Source organism: Eublepharis macularius, chromosome 9 (assembly GCF_028583425.1).
Source record: "Eublepharis macularius isolate TG4126 chromosome 9, MPM_Emac_v1.0, whole genome shotgun sequence".
Classification (NCBI taxonomy): Eukaryota; Metazoa; Chordata; class Lepidosauria; order Squamata; family Eublepharidae; genus Eublepharis; species Eublepharis macularius.
Window position 1 is genome coordinate 44,793,164 of NC_072798.1, and position 20,957 is coordinate 44,814,120.

The following is a 20,957-nucleotide window of genomic DNA, read 5'->3' on the forward strand; positions in this document are numbered from 1 at the left end:
GGAACGTTAAGTCAGAGCTCCTGATTATTCAAAATAGTATAACTGGTATGATTCTCCACATCTGTCTACCATCCAGTCAACATCTAGCCAATTCAGCATATGTCCCACTCTCTTGTTTCAGATACATTTGTATATCTGGAATCATAGATTTAGGTTACAAAAGTTATTATCAGTACAATCGTGGCTTAATTTCATTGTGTGATAAAGTAATCCTTTTCAGTTCCAATGGCACAATTTCCTGTTTATAGATATAAATAAGGGAATAGTATTGCTACAGGAGAATTCTGTGCTCCTCTTTTAAGGTTAAATGTATGCACAGGCATAGAAGAATATAAGTGCACAATATCCTCCCCCAGTTTAAAAATCTAACACAAAGCTTTGAAATAATGGAGAAGTGTGTGGATGTAGTCTTGCTAATAGTATCCATTTTAGAATATTTCTAGATGAGCATTACCACTCTAGAGCTATACTGTGACTGCTTAAAAAAACCAAAATCCAGGATCACGAAACAGGCTGAACAAACTATATTCTGAACAGCAACTCACTAGCTGTTTCACTATGTAGTCTAAAGGAAGAATAATATTTTGCAAGACAAAATACATTGCATACTAAAAAATCAGTATCTCACAACAGAAGGACAGGCTTGAGGCATGATGATAGGACTTCCTGCACTATATGAAAATCAAATATACATTTATGGTATAATAAACTCGTATGGTGGACAGGCCGAAAAGTACACTGAAGAATTAACTGTCTCTTTCCACTTTCTAATGAAAGCAGTGTATATCTTTCCAAAATTCGGAACCTAGACTAGGATGCTTGCTTTTTTAATGTTACCATTAATGCATAAAATATCTTGGATCGGTTAGTACTCTGAAAGTTTAGTACAGTTGTACAGGAATAAGAATTAAATAAAAGTTTTTTAATCCAGTTATTTTTCAACAACTGATGGACAAAGTATGAAAGTTGGGCTTTCTTAGAAGAATTGTTAGATAATACAACATATCTTCCAGCACATCCTGAAACAGGCAAAGACATCTGCTATGCAGTTTTTGTCTTTTTCTATCAAATGTTCTACTACCTGCTATAATTCTACACAATGCTTTTGTCCTAGTCCCATCCCACTACTTAAAATTGTACATACGCAAAAAATTCCAATTACTAGAGGATGAATTTAGGACTCCTACACTTTAGTAAGAAGTTCTTGAACTATCAAATTAATTCAGCAGTGAAACAAGATGTATAAGAGGACTCTAAATCATGAACAGTAAATATTATAATAAATGTTAAATAAAATTTAAAAAAGCAAAAAAAAATTAACTCAAAAAAGAGCATTAGACAGTAAACAAAATATCAGAAACAGAAAATATAACTGAGTATTAAAAGTACAAAATACTTCTCTCCTTTCCCATATCTATTTATAGTAAAATACACTATACTCAACATTTTATATTCAACATTTAACATTGAAGAAGAAAGGGGCTGTCTGTTTCAAACGCCCCGGGTTCAGCAGCCGGTGCAGGGCAATTGAAATGCCACGGAACAACGAACCACGAACTGGGAAAAGGTTGGAAGTTCGTGGTTTGAGGTTCTGTGGAATGCTACGAACCACAAATCACGTGGTTCGGTTTTTTTGGGTTCATGCCCATCTCTAATGCATGTACATACAGTTTGTTCATCCATTCAGTCACATCTGGACAAGATTCTGCCTTCTATTTCTTTGCATGTTCTCATTTTGTTGCATATACTACTCTCGCCGCTGTCACTATATCATTAAAAAGTTCACTGTGTACTTTTGTAATATTACTTGGTAAAATATTTAATGACATATTTTTAGGGTCCAGCACAAAAATGGAGCTTTAGTATCTTTTGCATCTCTTCATGTATTTTTATCTAGTATCTTCTCACCTTCTTGCATGTCCAGCGCATATGATAAAACGTTGCATCCATACATTGACATTTCCAACACTTCACACTGTCATCTTTATTAGTTTTTGCAATTTCATTAATGTTAATTTTTAAAAAGATACAAGACTTCTGTTTGTTTAAAATGTAGAAGGCTGTTGTCCTGTGCAATTTTTTAGTACGTTTAACTGTCAATTTTTGAACAGGGATGGGGTGATAAATAAACACAATGTGAGTTTATAGGATCCACCTGGGTTTCTTGTTCTCTTTTTTTTAAAAAAAATCCATTAGGACAGGATGGTTAGAAAATGGCTTGTAGGGATCCTCTCCAACTCTCTATGTATGGATTATCAGTGACTGAGTTAATTTTACCATTTTGCTCTAATTTTGCAAATAACTTTGTGGTTACTCAGTAAGGACCATGCTGATTTTGGGTACAGGGAAGGCTTTTTATGTACGCTGCATATTATTGAGAGACTTTTTGGATGTGTCTTGTGCATGATAAATAAGTAAGCAAGTGTCATATCAAACATCCAAGAATATCCCACTAAGGCGTGAATTCTTTTCCTGATAGTAGGGCGATTTGGATGTCAAAGTAGCTATTTTATGCTTTGCTTCATGAAACTCATGAATCAAAAGGAGTACTGATCTCCCTGAGATACCTGCATCACAGAAGATCATAACACTGTCCTCAGTGTTAGTTGAGTTACCTATATTAGATGTGATCATTGTAGAAAATCAGTTACAGTAGACAACCAGTGGCACAATTTATCTTCCAGTTAAGTTGTCTGCTCTATGAGTGGAATAATAATTATTTTTTCCTAGTGAAAGGTAGGTGGGTTGCATAAATTTTCTTTGTTTTACAATTTACTCTGATGATACCAAATTGGGAGGAGTGGCAAACACCCAAGAAGATAAGAGTTAAAATTCAACAAGACCTGAATACTCTGGAGAATGGGTGGTTTAGTGTATTTAGTGTATTTTAAAAGGCAGTGAGGGGACAGAGGAGTTGACATGGTTCCTAGCATGAAAAATGTCTTTGCTGGCTCAGGCTAAAATTCCATCCAGTCCAACATATGGTCTCCCAAATACCTCTGGGAAAATCACAAGTAGATTGTTTGTTTGTTACCAACACTTGCTCATCAGAATATAAGGAACACAGAATTTCCATTTCCATCATGGCTAATAAACCTTGATAGAATTATCATCCATGAATGTGTCTAATTCAAATTTTAAAGCCATTTGTACTTGTGGCTTTCCCCTCACATCTTGTGTTCATGAATTTCACATGTGAATTGTGTTGCATAGAGAAATACTTTCTTTTGTCTGCCCTGGACCTATTGGCAATATCTCATTGGATGACTTTTGCATTCTCTCAATAGTATTACGAATGTGACATTTTTGCCCACTCCTATCCTCCACTTTTTAAGCTAACATGCTCCAAACAGTTTCTTCATTGGATTGGTGATACAATGTCCTAATCATATTTTTATCCAGTTGTACAATATGGTGTTTGATTGGTGTAGATTCCAGAGAAAAGGTTGTATTGATCTTTGGAGCAATCAGAGCAGTTCCCATGGGTTCTGATGCAAAATGCGGACAAAGACCACATTGTAGATCTGAGTTCTTCTCTAAGGTCCCCAAATGCCTATGGTCAGTTCTGCTTGTATGTGCTAATGATGATATCATCAAGTGTAAACCCAAAAAAGGTTGAAGAAAAGGATATATTTTTAAAAACACTGATACAAAAACTTTAATAACATTCACACACAGTCAGTAGATTTTAAGAACACCAATTATGCAAGAATAAAACAAAGGACCAATATTCCATTGTGTATATTTAACTAACTAATCATCACTCGTAGCTGTAAAGATGTATACAATAATTAGGATGGTTGAGTGTAGTGCAGATAATTAAAACTGGGGGGGCAAAAGCTTTTGACCCTTGACAGTGCTATAATGGTGATTATGGGACCTCTCTGGATGAAAAATGGCATGGGACAGGACTGCAGCGAGAAGCAGAGAATTAGGTGACATTGGATTCTCTTGCCTTTTGTGCCTAAAGAATGGGTGATTGGATTTAATCCAGTTTCTTTTACATAGACTGGAGAGGCAAGCACAAATCTTTTACGCTATTTAACAATGTTTTCTCCTCTGCCATTATTAAGAATAAAGGCGTTAAGTTCTATCCAGAAGTCCCTTTCATAGTTGGATTCTTTGTGTACTTGGTGCTCTTATACACTTATGAACTTCCTCTATTAATGTAATCATAGCAGGCAGCTTTGCACATCTCATTAAGCACACAAAGCTTGCCCTGGTATGAGAGTTAATGGAAAAATTTTGTAGTGTGCCTGCTTGGAGCTTTAGATCTGAACATGTAAATTTTTTAAAATTTCTGTTGCTTTTATCTTCTAGGATGACAGTGCTCATGACCATCTGACTGCTTCTGCACCAGTCCCCAAAGTACTGCATATTGACCTACTTATGGTTGAGAGGAAAGATGATGGCTCATTTTGCATTGGAGGTGTGTCTTCCTATGTTTCTGTCAACGTCGGCTGTATTCACAAGCAGCCCTGAGTGGGAAGTCCAGATCAAAACACTCAAAACTGGGAGTGAATCCTCACTTCCAGGGTAATGTTTCACTGCCACCAGCCTCTGTGACCAAACCCTCAGCTGTGGAACCAAGAGGCAAGTTCCCAACCCTACCAGGTTTTAATCAAGAAGTCAGCCCTGTAGGGTAGGACACCTACAGACTAAGTTCCAAAACAGTTATTTAGGTAGCTGTAGCCAAATGGGCCAAAGTACTGGATTAAGACTGAAGCTTTCAAACTCCCAAAGAACACCCAAGGATATACTCAAAAGAATTTATTAACAGAAGTGCAAAAGGGTACAGACGTAGAAAAATGCAAACAAAAGACAAAATAACAAAAGCTAGATAATGAAACTAACAGACTTTCAGTCTCCTAGCCAGAAGTTACCTTTCAGGCTAAAACAAGGGCGTCCAAAGGGTTCCAAAGTCTCAAGGTCAAGAGACAAAGACACCAATCCAGATGAGCATGTCCAGAGCACAAAAGCAGTAGCAGAAATCCTTCAGCAACTACACAGAATCAGAAGGGGATCAAAGAGGTGCAAGCTAGAATGAGGACCCTTGTTTTATCCAAAACTGTTGCAACTGGCCTGATCCTAATTAACCAATCAAGGACAGTGCATGTACTCCCACCCATGATCCTTTGCTAGGACGATGCAATGTAGCTGCAAGACCTTGAAGCTAAGATCTCATTGCACTTGTGTAGTTCAGTCCCAGCTCTAAAACTGCAAAGTCAGGATGACTATGCGGGTTTCTACCAGATCCAGATTCTGAACTAACCAAGAAACAGACTACGCTAAAACAGTTTCTTTACAGTTTCTCTACTAGAAGAATACCTTCATAGAAAAATGTTGAAAGGGGACTAGAGGGGTCGTTTGATCCAAACTCCTGCTAAAAGCAGGTGATAGTAATTCATTAACATTTTCCTGTGTGTGAATTACTTGAACGTAGTTTAAAAATGTTTCTCTGAACCACGTGATAACTCTTCATCATGTTGAAATGAAGAGCCCACAGTGGGTTAGGAGGGAGGAATATGCAGCTCTGCACAGGTGACTGACTGAACATTAGTTACTGGTAAATGCCACCCTGTTTTGTTCCCTGGTCTGTGTGCTGAAACCGCTGGGAGACTGGCAAAATAATATATCATAGTAGAGGGCAGGCGTGAGATTATCAACCAAAGGAATACAAAAGGGCTGCACCAATCACAGAAAAATGAAAACAGTCAACAACCAATAATGCAAATGAAGAGTATTTTATTATGCAGGTAAAGATTTCTTTTTTTAAAAAAAATCCAAATTTAATACAAGAAATGATAAAACCGTACAGTACAAACAAGAAAAGGATTAAAACTAAGCCATAAAAGACATTATCAAAACCACTCTTGGCAAATCGTTAAAAATCCAAGAATTACAATAAACAAGCATTTAAACTTTGTTGCATTGGGCGAGTTACTTCTTTGGCATTTAAAACATCTAAAATTGGTTTCCATATTTCATCATATTTAGGTAAAGGTTTCTTACATGTTTTGCTATAAAGCTTCTTCAAGGGAATCTGTAACATAATACATCAATATAAGTATTGAGTTCTCAGATGTTATAAAAAGTTATTTATATAAGTCTTCTGGCCTTCTCTCCCTATCATCATAAGCAACCACATTACGGTAGTTATAAAGGGGCAAATTTATAAACACAAACACAGAAGACAACACAGCTGAGGCTATAATACAGTTTTACTATTACATATGGGGCAGTAAGTTTCATGAAATGATAGTATAACATTCGTAAATAAAACTATATGCATGGAGAACAGTTGCTGAACTCACGAAACAAGCAAGCAGCACTTTTCCTGCTGTTTACAATGCAAACAGCTAGAAAAGTGCTGCAGAAGTGGCTGTTGCTGCTTTGCCTGAAGCTTCCTGAAGCAATAAATATCGCTTCGGAAAGCTTTGATTTGGTATTTCCAAAACAAGCCAGCAATGCTGGGCCTTATTTGGGAATCCTGAATCTTTCCGATTTGGGCCCAATTTGGCTTTTTCCCCAAATCGGAATACCAAATCGCACACCCCTGGTTCTGATACTTTGACACATTCTCTCTGTGTTTATTAATTTAAGATCAATTCACTCCTATGTTCCAACTTATAAATAAATTTTATTTTTGTTTTGTTTAACCCTGGCTGCCTCAAAATTGTTGGCTGAGGGGGGAAAATACTCCCCCCTCCACAAATGCTCTAGTTACATTAAATGGGCCTAGTTTAAATGGTGACAGTGAGTATACATAAAGAAAGTAACCTTCAAGTTCCCTTTTCCCCAGTAGCCTTGGGCTGTAGCTGAGTGAGGGGAGGTACATACAGGGAACTGGCTGCCTGTCTGGTGGAGCCTCTGGAAGAGGAAAGAGAGGATCCTGTGAGGATTTGGATCGTGGCTCTCTGCCTGCTGTAGTGGAGGCTTAAACAGGTTGCATGTGGCAGTGGACTTACCTGCCTGGGAAGTCCCAAACCTGTGAAGAGGGAGGTTTGGGGTGGGTGGCAAAAGTATATGAAAAGCTTGTGTGTGAGAGAGGGGGTCTACCTGCCATTATACACATTTTCTGATTAACAAAGCTTTTATCTGTGCCAGAAAAGGCTTCAGGTGTTGGGCATAGTTACTACTCACTTGGCACTGCTGGCTGCTTGCCACTACTAGGCTGGGTAGAGCAGACGGTGGTTCCCAGACATGCTTGTCAACCAAGTTTTCTGCATAACTGTTTGCTGCTTAACAAAGTTTTTATTGTGTTTAGATCAATTGTCTCCTTACTGTAATAAGTAATTAAGTGATTTATTTTTTCTTACATAGATAACCAAGCATCTGGCAATGATTTACCAAAGACTAAGACCAGAAATGATACAGGGGATCAAGCTGCTGAAATAGGTGCATACGAAAAACTGGCTTGTCTGTCACAAGCCACACAGACACCTCCAGAAATTAATAGGTCTCCAGAAGCTTTCAGGATTTCATCTGATTTGATCAAACAGGTAATTGTAAATCTATTGTTTGTAAAACTGACTTGTATTGTCAATTAATCAAAATGATTGGTTCAGACTGTGAAAGATAGTGTAAGCATCTTTGAGAGGAATATCAGAAGTAGCTGATCTTCACAGTTGGTAGGATTACTTCAGCTTTGTTTTTCAAGGGTATTAAAAAGAGTGCCGGAGTTTGCAAAGACTGCCATATGCTTTTTAGAGCTTTCCCCTTAATACTGGCCACAAAATGGAATAGAGAGTGGATGAATACATTTTACCAGCTTTATTTGTTGTGTATGCCTCCTTAGCCTTGATAAATAGACACATGATGATATTTCACTAGTGCTTTTGGGCAATGTCTTGTACGAGATATTAAAAGCAACTTTAGTGAGTTTTTTTTAGACTTTTACCCAATCTCAGATCACAGTTATCAGGGTACCTTGTACCTACACATTTTAGGAAAAATACAGGAAGGTAATAGATGGGTACAAAGTCTTCCAAAATAATAGCAATTCCATTATTATTAATTATGCTAATTTGTATCCTACTTTCAGGAGAGTGATCATAATAGCTTACAATAAAAAAAATCAAAACAACAAAATCTAATAAAACCAACAGATACAATCAGCTATTAAAATGACAATGGAAAACTAGTAACTATAGTCAACATCAGTAACGAGCATAAAATCATCATAGACAAGAGTAAAACCATTATAGGAGAAATTAGTGTAGCCTTATGTAGAAATGCTATGAATGAAACTGTATGTTGTAACATTCCAGGCAATGGAGAAAAAAATGGTTTTAAAGGTCTCCTGAGTACATAAATGGAGTATACTGTTGTAGCATAGAAATGGGAACCGGATGTGTTTCAGTGGTAGAATATTTCGGCATGCAAAAGGTACCAGGTCCAATCTCAGTACCTTCAGTTAAAAGGATCAGATAGTAAGTGATGTGAAAGACATTTGCCTGAGACTCTGGAGAGATGCTGCCAGTCATAGTAGACAATACTGAGATTGACAAGCCAGTGGTCTGAGTCTAAGGCAGTGTCATACATTCAAATGCAAAACTAAATGATTTTAAATAACTTTTACAATACTTTTCACTGTATAAATTTAGCATAGTATTTTCTGTCTTGGGTTGCCATGTTTTTTCAAGATGAAGCTGCACTGTCAAAAACACCTGAAAAGCATTCTTAAGAGGACTTTCAATGGACTTGAAGCACTTTCAGATAATTTATGTTTTAGTTGTTGACCTCTGAGTTTATACTCCTTATTATTGGAGAGCATTGTTGCTTGTCAGCACCGTTTAGTATAATCAAATTTACTAATGTATAGAAACACTAAATCTGTATTTTCTTCTCAATTATTTCAGCTGATTGAAGAAAATGAATGTTTTAAACAGGAATTAGCCAAAGCTAAGATGGCCCTTGCTGAAGCTCACTTGGAAAAAGATAAACTGCTTCATCATATAAAAAGGATGACTGCTGAAAATAAACGGTAGCGGACTCCATATAGCTGTAGAAGAAGAAGGCGATATGTTGTTTGCTATTGTTTTGTGACTTTTTTTTAACCTGAGCCCAGAACAAAGCTTGTATAGGATATTCTTTTGGGGGATATCTACAAAGGATGAAGATTGTAGATGAATGTTCTCTTTTTCCATGACTGAGTGGTAGTAATGCAGGGAAAATCAGTTTCTAATATATGTAACTGTTTCAATAGGAAATATCTTCAATTCACAAATATCTAAGGTGATGCTTGGAGAACATTTATGGAAATAAGATGGTATAATGGGAGAAGAGAGCTAGCATGAATATATAAATAAAATGTACCACTACATGCTTTCATTGCTGGAAGAAAAACATTGTTAAAGGATGATTAAATTTGCACTATAAAAGTAGTTGGACATAAGATGGTCTTAGATAGAAACTGAAATCTGATGTAGCCAGCCTATGACTGGTCCTCAAACCAGAAGAATTTGTCTTGGAATGAGTACCAGACTTTATGGCCAGATTATGCCATTCATAGTATAGTGTGGGTGAAACACTCCAACTACACAGGAACCATGCTGATGCTTGGTTACTTTTTATAAACTGTGTAGCCTTTACACAATGGATGACATCAGAATGTTGTTTTGTTCGATAGGCAACTCGTCTCTGTCAGGTTCTGGTGGGGGTGACTTGTACTTGGTTGTTATTAGATAGGGGCTTTTTGCAAGAATAATCATTGGTAGACACATTTCTTATTTGCACTGAGTGATGTTCAGCTGCCATTGATCCTGGTACTCTGTGAAATTTAAAACGATAAGGTTTTGATTTTTGTAAAAAGTGTAATCTAACTGTATATTACTGTGCTGGGTGGGGGAGTTAAACAATTACCCTGTAGAGCTTGTGAAATTCCATGAAAATGTAAAGACATTTTAAACCATAGCTTACTTGTAAATATTGAAATTCTAATTTCCAAATGAAAAAACTGCTACAAATGTATAAATAAAAGCACAAACTTGTGCAAGATGTTCTAAAGAGTTTTTAAGGTAATGAGCAAAAACGCACATTTAACAGAAAACTCACTTTGGGTAGACGTATACAGTTAAACAATTTAGTCACTGACCTTTCTGAATGTTTTCACTAAAACATTTTATTTGGTAATGTAGTATAGTCTTATGTTTTTAAAGGTATTAGTATGAGTCCTAATTAGCTGTTTGGGAAACTGTTTGCAAAACTGGAAAAAGTAGAAATTATTTTAAATTTTTTTCTTGTTGCATCTCTTACTTTGGATTTAAGAAGAGAATTAGCTTGAAATCGTACCTTAAAGAGAAGTTTAAATCAAAACATTTAATATAGTTTTAATGGTAATTATCATCAGTCTCATGCTTTTTTCTATTGAATGTTCCAGTTCAGGGTTCCCATCCATTACATTCTCTCTTATCTATTCCCTCATCCAGCTCCCACCTCTGAGTGCTAGCATCCCGTTCAGACTACATGTCCAGAAGTTCCATCTGTCTAGTGGAAGATCAACAGAGTCTCTTAAAATGTCCCATCCCCCTGAGAACTAAATTTGGCTAAATGACATCTGGAACTATGCAAGCAAGCAATTAACAAAATGGGTGCTAAAACCTTTAAATTGTACATTAACTCGTGTATTACAATAACTTGTTATAAAATGTTAATGATAGAACAAATTGAGTACCAGACTTTTGGCCTCACTAAGTTCTCAGCATCATGATAAGAACGGAAACAGTTTTGATACTGCTATTTGACCCTGCTGTTTCATGCTTCACATACTTTGGAGTTTTTCATGGTAGTGGGTGTAGCAGAAAGATGATGGAATGCTTCTTTGCATGGTTTAATTTTACTGCAAAGGATCAGTGTTGTACTTTTCTGTACTCGGTTGCCATTTAAAGGAAAAATGAGTTCAATGTTTGAACTGACAGATTTTAAAGCATTGCTGTGTTAAATTATAGATGATCATTTGCTCTCTGTTTAAATGGGAAATTTCACTCCTTGCTCAGTGCTGTATAATCACTAATAAACCTTTCAGATTCTAGGATTACAAATTATATTATCTGCAATCTTTTGGAAGAATTATGGCCTATTCAAATATCCATTCTAATTAAAAAAAAGAATTGGGAGGCAATTATACTGAAAGTTGACTTCAAAGATCTGTTTTTAAAGTGGGCTATAAATATTATTTTTCTGTTGAATGGTTCCATAAGCTTTAGAAAGACCCTTAGAAAAATGATGAAATCTGGAATAGCTAAACTAAAAGTTAATATATATATTTTTTGAAAATGTAGTTGCATATGGAGGGAAGGATCAGAGCAAAACCAGTTTAAGAGTTGTAAAAATGAATGTTACTCAGTTTTAGTACGGAAAACCAAATGTTTGCCAAATGCTGTACGTTTCACTACAGGAAAAACTACTGTACTGGGAAGGTATGTCAGTTTTCTTCATCACCACCATTTCACTGCTGGTTAGTAATACCTAGCTAATTTATTCCACACATTTGCCCTTAAAAGAAGGAGGCAAGCCAGATTTTTCACATTCTCAAATCTCTTCAATGACACAAGCGTTGATGTGGCTTACACTAGAATGCTTATTCATTTTTAAAAGCTCTGATTGAGGAATTGCTCAGTTTTTTCTCATACTTGCCCTGTGCCCATATATATTACACAGTCAGGGTGCATAATTAAGCAAGGGGTACATTGTGTCGTATTTTTAGTGCATAACAGAAACTGAGATGTGCAACTGACATCCCCAAAAAATTGTATTAAATTTTACATCTGAAATGACAAACATTGCACAACTGATATAAGTAGTTACGGTAAGTTTATCTATAAAAGACTGGAAATATTTTAAAACTGTCGGTGTTTTATTTGAAGAATTCACATTGATAACTGTGGTTAAGGAATTTAACATTAGAAAGCGCTTCAATTCAACCTCTGCATTTAGGGGAGGCTGCACCTAAACAACTAATGGATAAATCCTGTGCCTGAAAAATACTGAAAAAAATCATGTGACAGATTTTAGACACTTCCAATCTGCTCTATAAAGGGAACCTTTTGTTAACAGGAATATTTCTTTTTTCCTTCTTCCCTCAACACATTGTTTTGCAACAACATAAGGACAGTGGCAGTGGCACTACCAATTTTTTGTTTCCTTTAAAAAAAACAAAGAGGTGGGGAGAGAAAAAAGAAGAAGAAAAGGGGAGACAGACATATGGTAAAATACATTTTAAAGTGTTCCACAGTGTTCACTTAATTGCTGTATTATTCTGCATCTTTCCCTCCTATTTCAAAATACAGCTCCACAGTTTGTGTATTTGTATGAAGCTTCCCATCTTTCTCCTTGTTGGACAAAACAAGTCTAACCTTTTCAACCTTATCTTATAAGGTATCATTTGTAGTGATCACTCTGCTCAGAAATAAGCACAGTACATTTTAAAAAATCAGTATTAAAAATTGTGTATCTTTAATTTGAAATGTCATGTCTAGTATACTTTAGAACAACATTTGCATCTCATTGGTAGATTTATTAGTTATTGCTTGAACAAAAACGAACCTCAATCTCTTTCATACTTTTTCTTAGCAGATAAATTGGCAATTGATAGCAAAATTCTAAATGTAAATGATCATCATCAAGTAGCAGTCAAACAAAAATACTGAAAAAATTTGGTCCAACAATTTAAGAAGTTGACTATTTCCTAAATCTGAATAACTGCCTTCAAAGAATACTTTGGCGGTCCAATTAATAAGTTTTTAAAATCAATCATTTATTTTGCTTTTTCAATTAGAGCAAATTGACAAAAGTGTGGAAATGTATACCATCTCCCTCTAATGAGGAATGTATGATACTTTTAAATTTAAAAACTGTGACCATGTCTTTACAACCGTGAGTGTAGACTACTATAAATGTATATTTTCACACATGAGACTTAAATCCATTCTTTCTTAGTCACATTTGGAATGCAAATATAAAAATCTATATTGGCGAGAACATGCACATTACTAACGTTTGGAACTGGAGTAGATGATTCGGTACGGATCGCTAACTCTCTCAATGCAGATAGCTTCGGAACTGGTTTTTCCGAGCCGAACAGTACCTTCTACAAGACTGAGTCTAGAAACTCTTACCACTCTTGGCCTTGGGAGTGCATCTTTGGCAGTGCCTCCACCCGGACATGTTGCAGCCCTCGCCAAGACAAAGCAGGCAGAGGTCGTGGTCATTGGTGTGAGGTATCTTCGTTTTGCATTATGGACACTTTTTATATGATTTCTGAGGCATCTTGTCACAAGAATTCACATACAAAGTACAACAACGGAAGAACATCATAGGCAGCGAAAGAAGAACTGAGGGAATTTGGTGCACTCTGCCTCATGGCTGCATTTTTGGCAGGAAAGACACTGCACATGCGCAGTGGATACTAAACACCCCCTTACAGATTTTAATAGCTAGGAAAATCCACAGCTGGCCTGTGCCTGCGCAATCCTAATCCTGCACAGAAGGGACTCAATGAACAATAGTTGCAGATAAGTACAACCCTGTTTTTTCCACACATCAGGCTTAAATCTATTCTTCCTTCAGTCACATTTGGAATGCAAATATAAAGCCTATTTTGGCCAGAACATTACTGATACTTATCTTCCTCTCCTTGAACAGTTATCAAATATTGATATAAATAGTGCAAAAGATTCAATGGTAGTTTAGGTCTCATATGTGGAAAACATACGCGACTGTTAAAAAACTACAATTATTGCAGAACTTACAGTGCTGACAGCCACAATTGCCAGAAGCACATCATATTAATGCTTCACAGAAATGTTCCTGGCAATAGTGTTGTGGTTGGGACCTACAAAAAGCTTGATTCTTATATATTTAAGAGTTCACCTCACCTATGATCCATCATGAAATCAGACCAGCTGAGGCACAATATATCCTTTATTTAGAAAGCAAAAAATGTAAGCATTAGTTGGGAAAATTATTGGATATACTCATACCACTATGCAATCTGCACATGAAGTGGCATTCACCAATAACTGAAAAAGATAGTCTTTGAAAGTCCTGCATTGAATAGATAACAAAACATCACTAAGATTAATGAAACCACACTAACAGCAATAAAACTGCTAAACAGAACCACTGTAGCAGTAGTGATGTAATGGCAAAAAGATCACCAAAATGAGACGCACAAGATCATGCAGTAATTTATAAGAGACAGAATAAACTAGGATAAAAGTCAACAAATACCATAACAATAAATAGAAATCAACAAAAGGCTAGGGCAAAAAAAAGTGCTGCTTGCTAAGCTGCCTAAATCCAAGAATTTTGCATACAAGGTGAACTAGTATAGGGAGAGCATTCCACACTTTTGGTGCCGCAACAGAATAAACACTGTTCTTAATATTACTCATCCCTCTCACGTCAAATGCCGGAAGTGCACTCAACAGCCTCTGTCAAAGAGCCAAGGAGGTTACTATGAGAAAAGGCTATCCTTTAGAAATCCTGATTTCAGATTGTTTCGGGTTTTATATGTATTAACTAGTAACAAATTGTGCCCAGAAGGAAATCAGTATGCAGTATAGCTGTTGTAAAAGTGGCTAGATCAGTTCTGTAAAAGTTACTCCAGCAAGCAGTCTTTCTTCTGTATTTGAAGCTTCTGAAGAGTGTTCAAGCATCGTAGTATCAATCTGCATATTCAAGCCTAGGTAACTATGGTCAAGGAACTGCTCAAGGAAGGGCTGCGATTATGGAAGAAGGATATATCGAGATTTAAATGGCAAGGCAAAAAAACCAAGGGTTAAATTTAAGGTTCTGCTGGATGCAAAGGAAAGAGGAGGTTTGGGTCTACCAGATTTGAGATTATATTTTGCTGCTAATTGTCCAGTTTGGATGAAGGAATAGATGTTAAAAAAAAAACGAAGACTATTGGACCTCGAAGGGCACGACCTAAAATTTGGGTGGCATGGATACTTATGGTATGATAAGGCTAAAGTTAATGCAGAGTTTAATAATCATTATGTCAGGTGTGCAATTTTGAGAGTATAGAATAAATAAAAACTTAAGTTTTGTTCAAAAATACCTCTGGTTATCATCACAAGAAGTTCATTTTAGAAAAGAAACGGTGAGTCCAATTAAAAGGTTAACTTACTGTGTTTTGTTGGAATTTTCTCAAGATCAAGTTAAAATTAAATCAAGAGGATTTAGTGGCAGGACATGTTTGCCAATGATTTTCTTACATGCACATTGGAAAAAAATTAAGTTAGATGAGATACTATGACTTTGAGTGATCTAAAACTGAATTAGAAATTGCACGCTGTACAAATGATGAACATATTTCTAAAATGTACAAACTTTTGCTGATGTTTGAGACAAAAGAAGAGCAACTAAAAGAATGTATGATTAAATGGGCAAAAAACGTGGACATGTCATATTAATGGAGCAATGGGGAAATATGTGGAGTTGAGGGGTGAAACTTACATTAAGCTCTAGTATTAAGGAGAATTTCTATACGATGATCTATCGTTGGTATATGACTCCTGAAAAATTGGCTAGAATGTACAAGGATGCTTCAAATGTATGTTGGAAATGTGCTAAACAAGCAGGGATGTTTTATCATACATGGTGGGCATGTAAGAAAGCAAAAAGCTTCTGGTTGTAGATACAAACATCAGTTTAGAAGATTTTGAAAATTAAGACACATGAACTGTAAAGAAATTATAAAGAGGAATTGGTTAAACAGCAATAAAACTTCGCTCTATTCATATAACAATCTTCCTGCCTAACCAACTCTAGTCCACCTAGTTAAAAACTAAACCTACATTTCAGAGTTGCCTATCTGGAGATTACCTCAAAGACCTGCTCCAGCAGAACCAGATGGAAAAAGAGGGAATAAACAAAGATGGAAAGGGTGGGGAGAAAGGGCCAAAACAAACTTTTACTGCGCTTTATACATTTTTCCTTTATCAGAGGAGATACCCCAAGAGACAATCTTTCCACACATTTATCCCCTTTACCTTATTTTCATTAGGGGACAAATATGACCAATGTTTTTCCAGTTCCCATAGACAAGTACCCCTACATCAATTGGCATGATTCCTCACCTTTGTTATGCCAGTTTACTATAGCCTTGTTGATATTTTCATTTATGTTATCAGCTGGGCTCCAGGCAGTTCTTGACTGTTTTCACAGCAGAGACAGAGTTATAGAGACAGACTTTTTTACTGGAAAGGATCCATTTTGCTCATAATGGTTGAACTTGGACTAGGCTGATTCCAGACTCTTCAGGCTTTTGCAAGCTAACAAAACTGGATATTTAGCCTGTATGCTGATTGGCCTTGAATTCTGCATGTGATATGAACACTCCTGGAGGCAGCTCAGAACTGAGGAAAATAAAAATTAGGATGAACAGATAAGGCTAAGATGGGCTGTGGACAGAAGCCCAGCAAGGCACAGCCCTGGACAGATGTCCAAGATCTGCAATCTTGCTATCTGGTGGCTCATTATTCATGTGGACCAAAGCAAACCTTTCCAATCAAGATCAATAAAATTTTCTTTTAGGAGACTGTCATGTGGGGAGGGTGTTAAGTAGTCTTAAGATTTAAGGATGATATCAATAGAAAGCACACAAATTTGCAAATCAGCTGTTTAATATGGAATCAAGATTTTAGCCAACGTCTCTGCTTTTTGTGATGAATATACCTCCAAAGCAGTAACTGGAGACTTTTCTACCCAGCTGTGTTTAAAATGTTCAGAGAACTGTATGAGACTGAGGCTTTCTCTGGAGTCTTAATATAAACCCGGACTCTGCTGAACCTTTTTCAGTAACCCTTAATAGTTATGACTTCAAAAACGAGAGTAGTATATAGAAGTATGCTTCTACATACTTTTCACCTGAGAAAATATCTAAAATGAAGTATGGGGATTTAAACTCTTTTTATAGCTTCCAAATGCAACTTAACTTATTTGATGACCGAGATTTTGTCAGTCATTTCATCAGATAAAATTTGAGAAAGCCTCTGATAGGTAAAAAAGCAGGAAATTTAAGGGGCTTTTCATAAATTACATATTATCATTATGGAGTCATGGATCAATGGCCGAGTCACTAAATTTAAGTATCAATCAAAGAACAATGTAGAGGAATTTAGGTTCTTATCATCAACTTTTGTTTCAAGAAATGTCACCTTTATAAGTGTTGGTCAAGGGAAACATGCAGTGCAATGAACCATGTTGTCTACAATAGAAAAGTTATAAAGGATCATAGAGAACAGCTGCTTGACTTCTAGATGACCTCTAACATATGATCGGATAACACCACTAAATGAAGATATTTGTTCCTTTTACCTGGTTTGTTTTAAACATATTTCTTTATCCAGTACAGGTGAGTTAGATATTGGAGGGGTAGGGGGTAGAATTTTACTGAGTGTATGTATATTCTTTTAGTGTCTGAATAAGTCTTGAAAATACTCCAGAATGTTATTTGTAGTTTATAGATTGCACCGTAACTCTTTATATGCTTATTCTTCTCTATGATATATAAATATACCCTGCTAAAGATTTGCTATAATCCAGCAAAGCAGTTTTAGGACTATTTATTTATTTTAAACATTTTAGGATACTTTTTTCAAGCAATTAAGGAGGTTTCTATAGACAGGTAAAAACAAAACACTGTTCAATCAAAACTACAACCCCCCTCCATTAAACTACATTATAACTCACTGAGCAGGCCACAAACCAACCAAAAGTAAGCTGAAATAAAAAGTGTTGTGCTCTTTGCGGGGGACGGGGGACCTGGATCAAGACGAGGACTATCTCACTTTCAGTAAGCAGGATGTTTCATAGATGAGGGTCGATGACCCACAGACTGAATTTTGATTTATTAATTACTTTTATATCTTACGAGTCCACTAGAGTGCCAATGATGATGTACAATAAAAATCTGATAATCCTTCCATGCGTTGTAAAATAGCTACACTTTACAAGGCGATTTTTGGATTCATGAACACTGGAGATGGCAGTCATTTTAAAAACTAAATAGGAGGAAGTACTTACAAAAAGCTGAAAGAACAGATAAAACAAAAGTCTGGTGGCGCCTTAAAGACTAATAACATTTATTTCAATATGAACTTTCATGAGTCACTTCTCGCTTCTTCAGATATGTATGGAAATCAAACAATACTTTTTTTAAGTAGGGGGAGAAATTAAGGCAGAGGATTAATTCCATCATAAGACTTTCAAGCATAGATTCACTATAGTGGGGGATAAAAATATTTCTTATGATAATTTCCAGTCATATCTTCCTTTTGTATCAGAAAATGTTTAAAGCTAAATGGCAATTCTGTGATGTACAACCTGACCATATTTTTCTAGTTTTTAAACTTCACCCCTCATATGCCACAAATTCCATAAATATTTTTTTTCCAAAGTTTTCAAACTTTTTTTTGTTTTTTTTAAACACTCACTCCACTTTTGCCCCTTCCTCTCCCCCATCACCTTGAGGCAAACAGGATGCTGAACATACCAGAAGAAGATCTTCTCCTTCTGTACCTCAGATTCCTGCCTGCCCCTCACAATCTGCCTGAAAGATTTTTTGTCAAGATTGTATTCCCCCCACCCCCCATTCCATAAATATCATTAATAGTTTAACATTTAAGTTAACAGAAACACTAAGAATCTTGACTCTAATGTGGGAGGCCAATGATGGTTTGGCTTGATGGTTTCTCTCTTCCTAAAATGCCTTGTGTTCTTAACTATTTATAGTTTACTTACAATTATGTGGGCATATTGAAAAGACATGCACAAGCAGTTTAAAGAGACATAAATTGTGGAACTCTAGTTTTATGATGCAGAGAGAGGAAAAGTATGATTTTGTAAACTAGCCAGACGATCTTTCAAGACATCTCATGCTCTTAGAATAATTTTGTTCCCTGTCATTACAGGATCTTGATGTCTTTTTAGTATCTGGGCTGGCATCTACCATTGTGGACTCGATGCTTATCCTTAAAAAAAAAAAACCTATTTATTTTTAAAGTGTCACAAGATTCCTTTCTGTCTGTAAAAATTAATAAGGGTACCCAGCTGGACACTGCTTCAGATTCTCTTGCTGGCAGACCCAAACAACAATGGTAAGGGGTAGGGGAACACAACTATTTCCCAAATTTCATACTCTCTGGCTCTAAACCTTTCCTTTAATTATATATCGGATGGATGTAGAACTGCTCATATGATACTGGAAGGACTTCTCAAGGTCTATCTTAAATGTAGTGTAACATTACAAATTTTCCTACCCCGTTCAGTAAAAACCGGGTCTTTTTAAAATAATCCCTCCTCTAGCAGTTATCCATCTGTGAGTCAGAAATTTTAATTTTGGTTGTAATAGTAATACAACTCTGATTCTGTACTATGGGTTAGCAGAACAATTCTCATCCTAAAATGAGACTGTACATTGCATTACCCATTGAAGAATCTAATCTATGATTTTTATTATGACCTTAGTGCGATTTGAACCAACTGTAGTGCTTTACTTGACTTTGAAGGAGAAGCATTGTGAGGACTCTTTAGAAGTGTAGATGCACTTTAATAATACAAAGAATATTACATGAATAAGTCACTAACCAATATCTAATAGTAAACTAGCTTGCCTCCCTGTGGATGATGCAGAATGTGGCCAACCACAGACAAGGTAGGGGTCTTTGCCTACCTGGAAGATTCCTTAGGTATGCTGAAAAATATGACAGTGTAGATTAATAAAAAGAGAACAAAATCCGCTCAAAAACCGTCTTGTTGAAGAATGGACATAACGTTAGGAGCCTCTGCGAGTCCGTTAAGGGGGGAAGGAAATTAGCCTGCTCAAAGAGTTTAGAGCATCATGGAGGGGAAGATTTGGGAGGGGTGTCTGGGTTTCCAAACTGGACCATTCTTCACCAGCTCCCAAGCTTGTGATACATGAATATTTGGTTCGTTTCCTAACGGCCCCTTCGCACTAGAGAACTGGAGCATCCCCCCCTCCCCCCGCAACCTTGACCTCGCTCACCCCATTTCACCGGTAGGGAATCTGAGGAGAGGCAGGGAAAGGAATTGGCACGTTTCTCGACATTCAATACCAGGGCAAATTTGGCCTTCTTTCTTTCTCTTCTTGGAGGTCTCATTCCTGAGAGGCCAGAGGCACAGCCCCATCCTTTCCCACAGATTGGCGCTTCCTCCTCCAGCCCACCACCCCTCAGCCCAGCTCTATGTTTGCGTGACGCGAGGGTGAGTGCGCGCCCCTTCTCCCACCCCTCCCTTACGTTCCTATTATGCGCGACTCCTTGTCCTCTCAGGCAGCCGCTACCGAGCAGCCTGGCGCGTGCCTGGGCCCGCGCGGGCGCGCCACCGCAGTGGAGCGCGAGGCGAGCGACCGTTTGCTGCTGTTGCTTATTCGGGCGGGATGGCGAGCTGAGGGAGGGCGGCAGAACCCCTAACGCAGCACGAGCCGGAGCAAGGGCACGCGACTGGGAGCCAGCTAGGGGAGGGGGTCCGTTGCTTGGCCAGCCATTCAGAAGCAGAAGGCTCTGGTCTCCTCAGCAACGGGCCTTGGATGGCCAAGACTGCGCCTCCCCTTTCGCGCCCTGCTGGTCGTTACAATCTTCCCCACTCTTCACGCGCTTCAGCCTGGCGCAGGAACAGAGCTTCCCCTTCCCCATCTAGAATTTGGGTGAAGGAGACGAAGATTTTTTCTTCCTCCTCGCTCCCCTCCTTTTTCTTCCACACTCCACCCAGAAATGATCTAGTGAAAACTGGTGGTGATCCCCCACCCTCTTCTGCTACTGCTGTTCCTTCTGCCTCTGGTCTGGGAAGGCTGCAAGAACATCCTCATTGCTCAGTTTGAGAAGCCAAAGGGGAAGATCATTTTTGCCCAGAGGGTCATTTTTAGTGTGAAGGAGGGAATAACCTACACCGGAGGGGAGGGGAGGAGGGTCCTCTGATGATTCCCGATC

General features: G+C 37.4%; 1 protein-coding gene across 2 annotated transcripts in view; it reads left to right on the forward strand.

Moving 5' to 3' along the window:
* The window catches only part of BLTP3B (bridge-like lipid transfer protein family member 3B), a 70,577-nt gene extending 58,749 nt beyond the window's left edge, over positions 1-11,828 (forward strand). The window contains exons 19-22 of one of the 2 annotated variants that reach the window (XM_054988345.1): positions 4,321-4,429; positions 7,324-7,502; positions 8,862-8,986; positions 10,431-11,828. In XM_054988345.1, coding sequence (XP_054844320.1) covers positions 4,321-4,429; positions 7,324-7,502; positions 8,862-8,986; positions 10,431-10,443 — 426 coding nt within the window. In that variant the 3' untranslated portion in view covers positions 10,444-11,828. Of the gene's footprint in view, positions 1-4,320; positions 4,430-7,323; positions 7,503-8,861; positions 10,009-10,430 lie in introns of those variants that run through there. The other variant, XM_054988347.1, reaches the window with a different exon arrangement.
* The last annotated feature ends 9,129 nt before the right edge of the window (positions 11,829-20,957 follow it).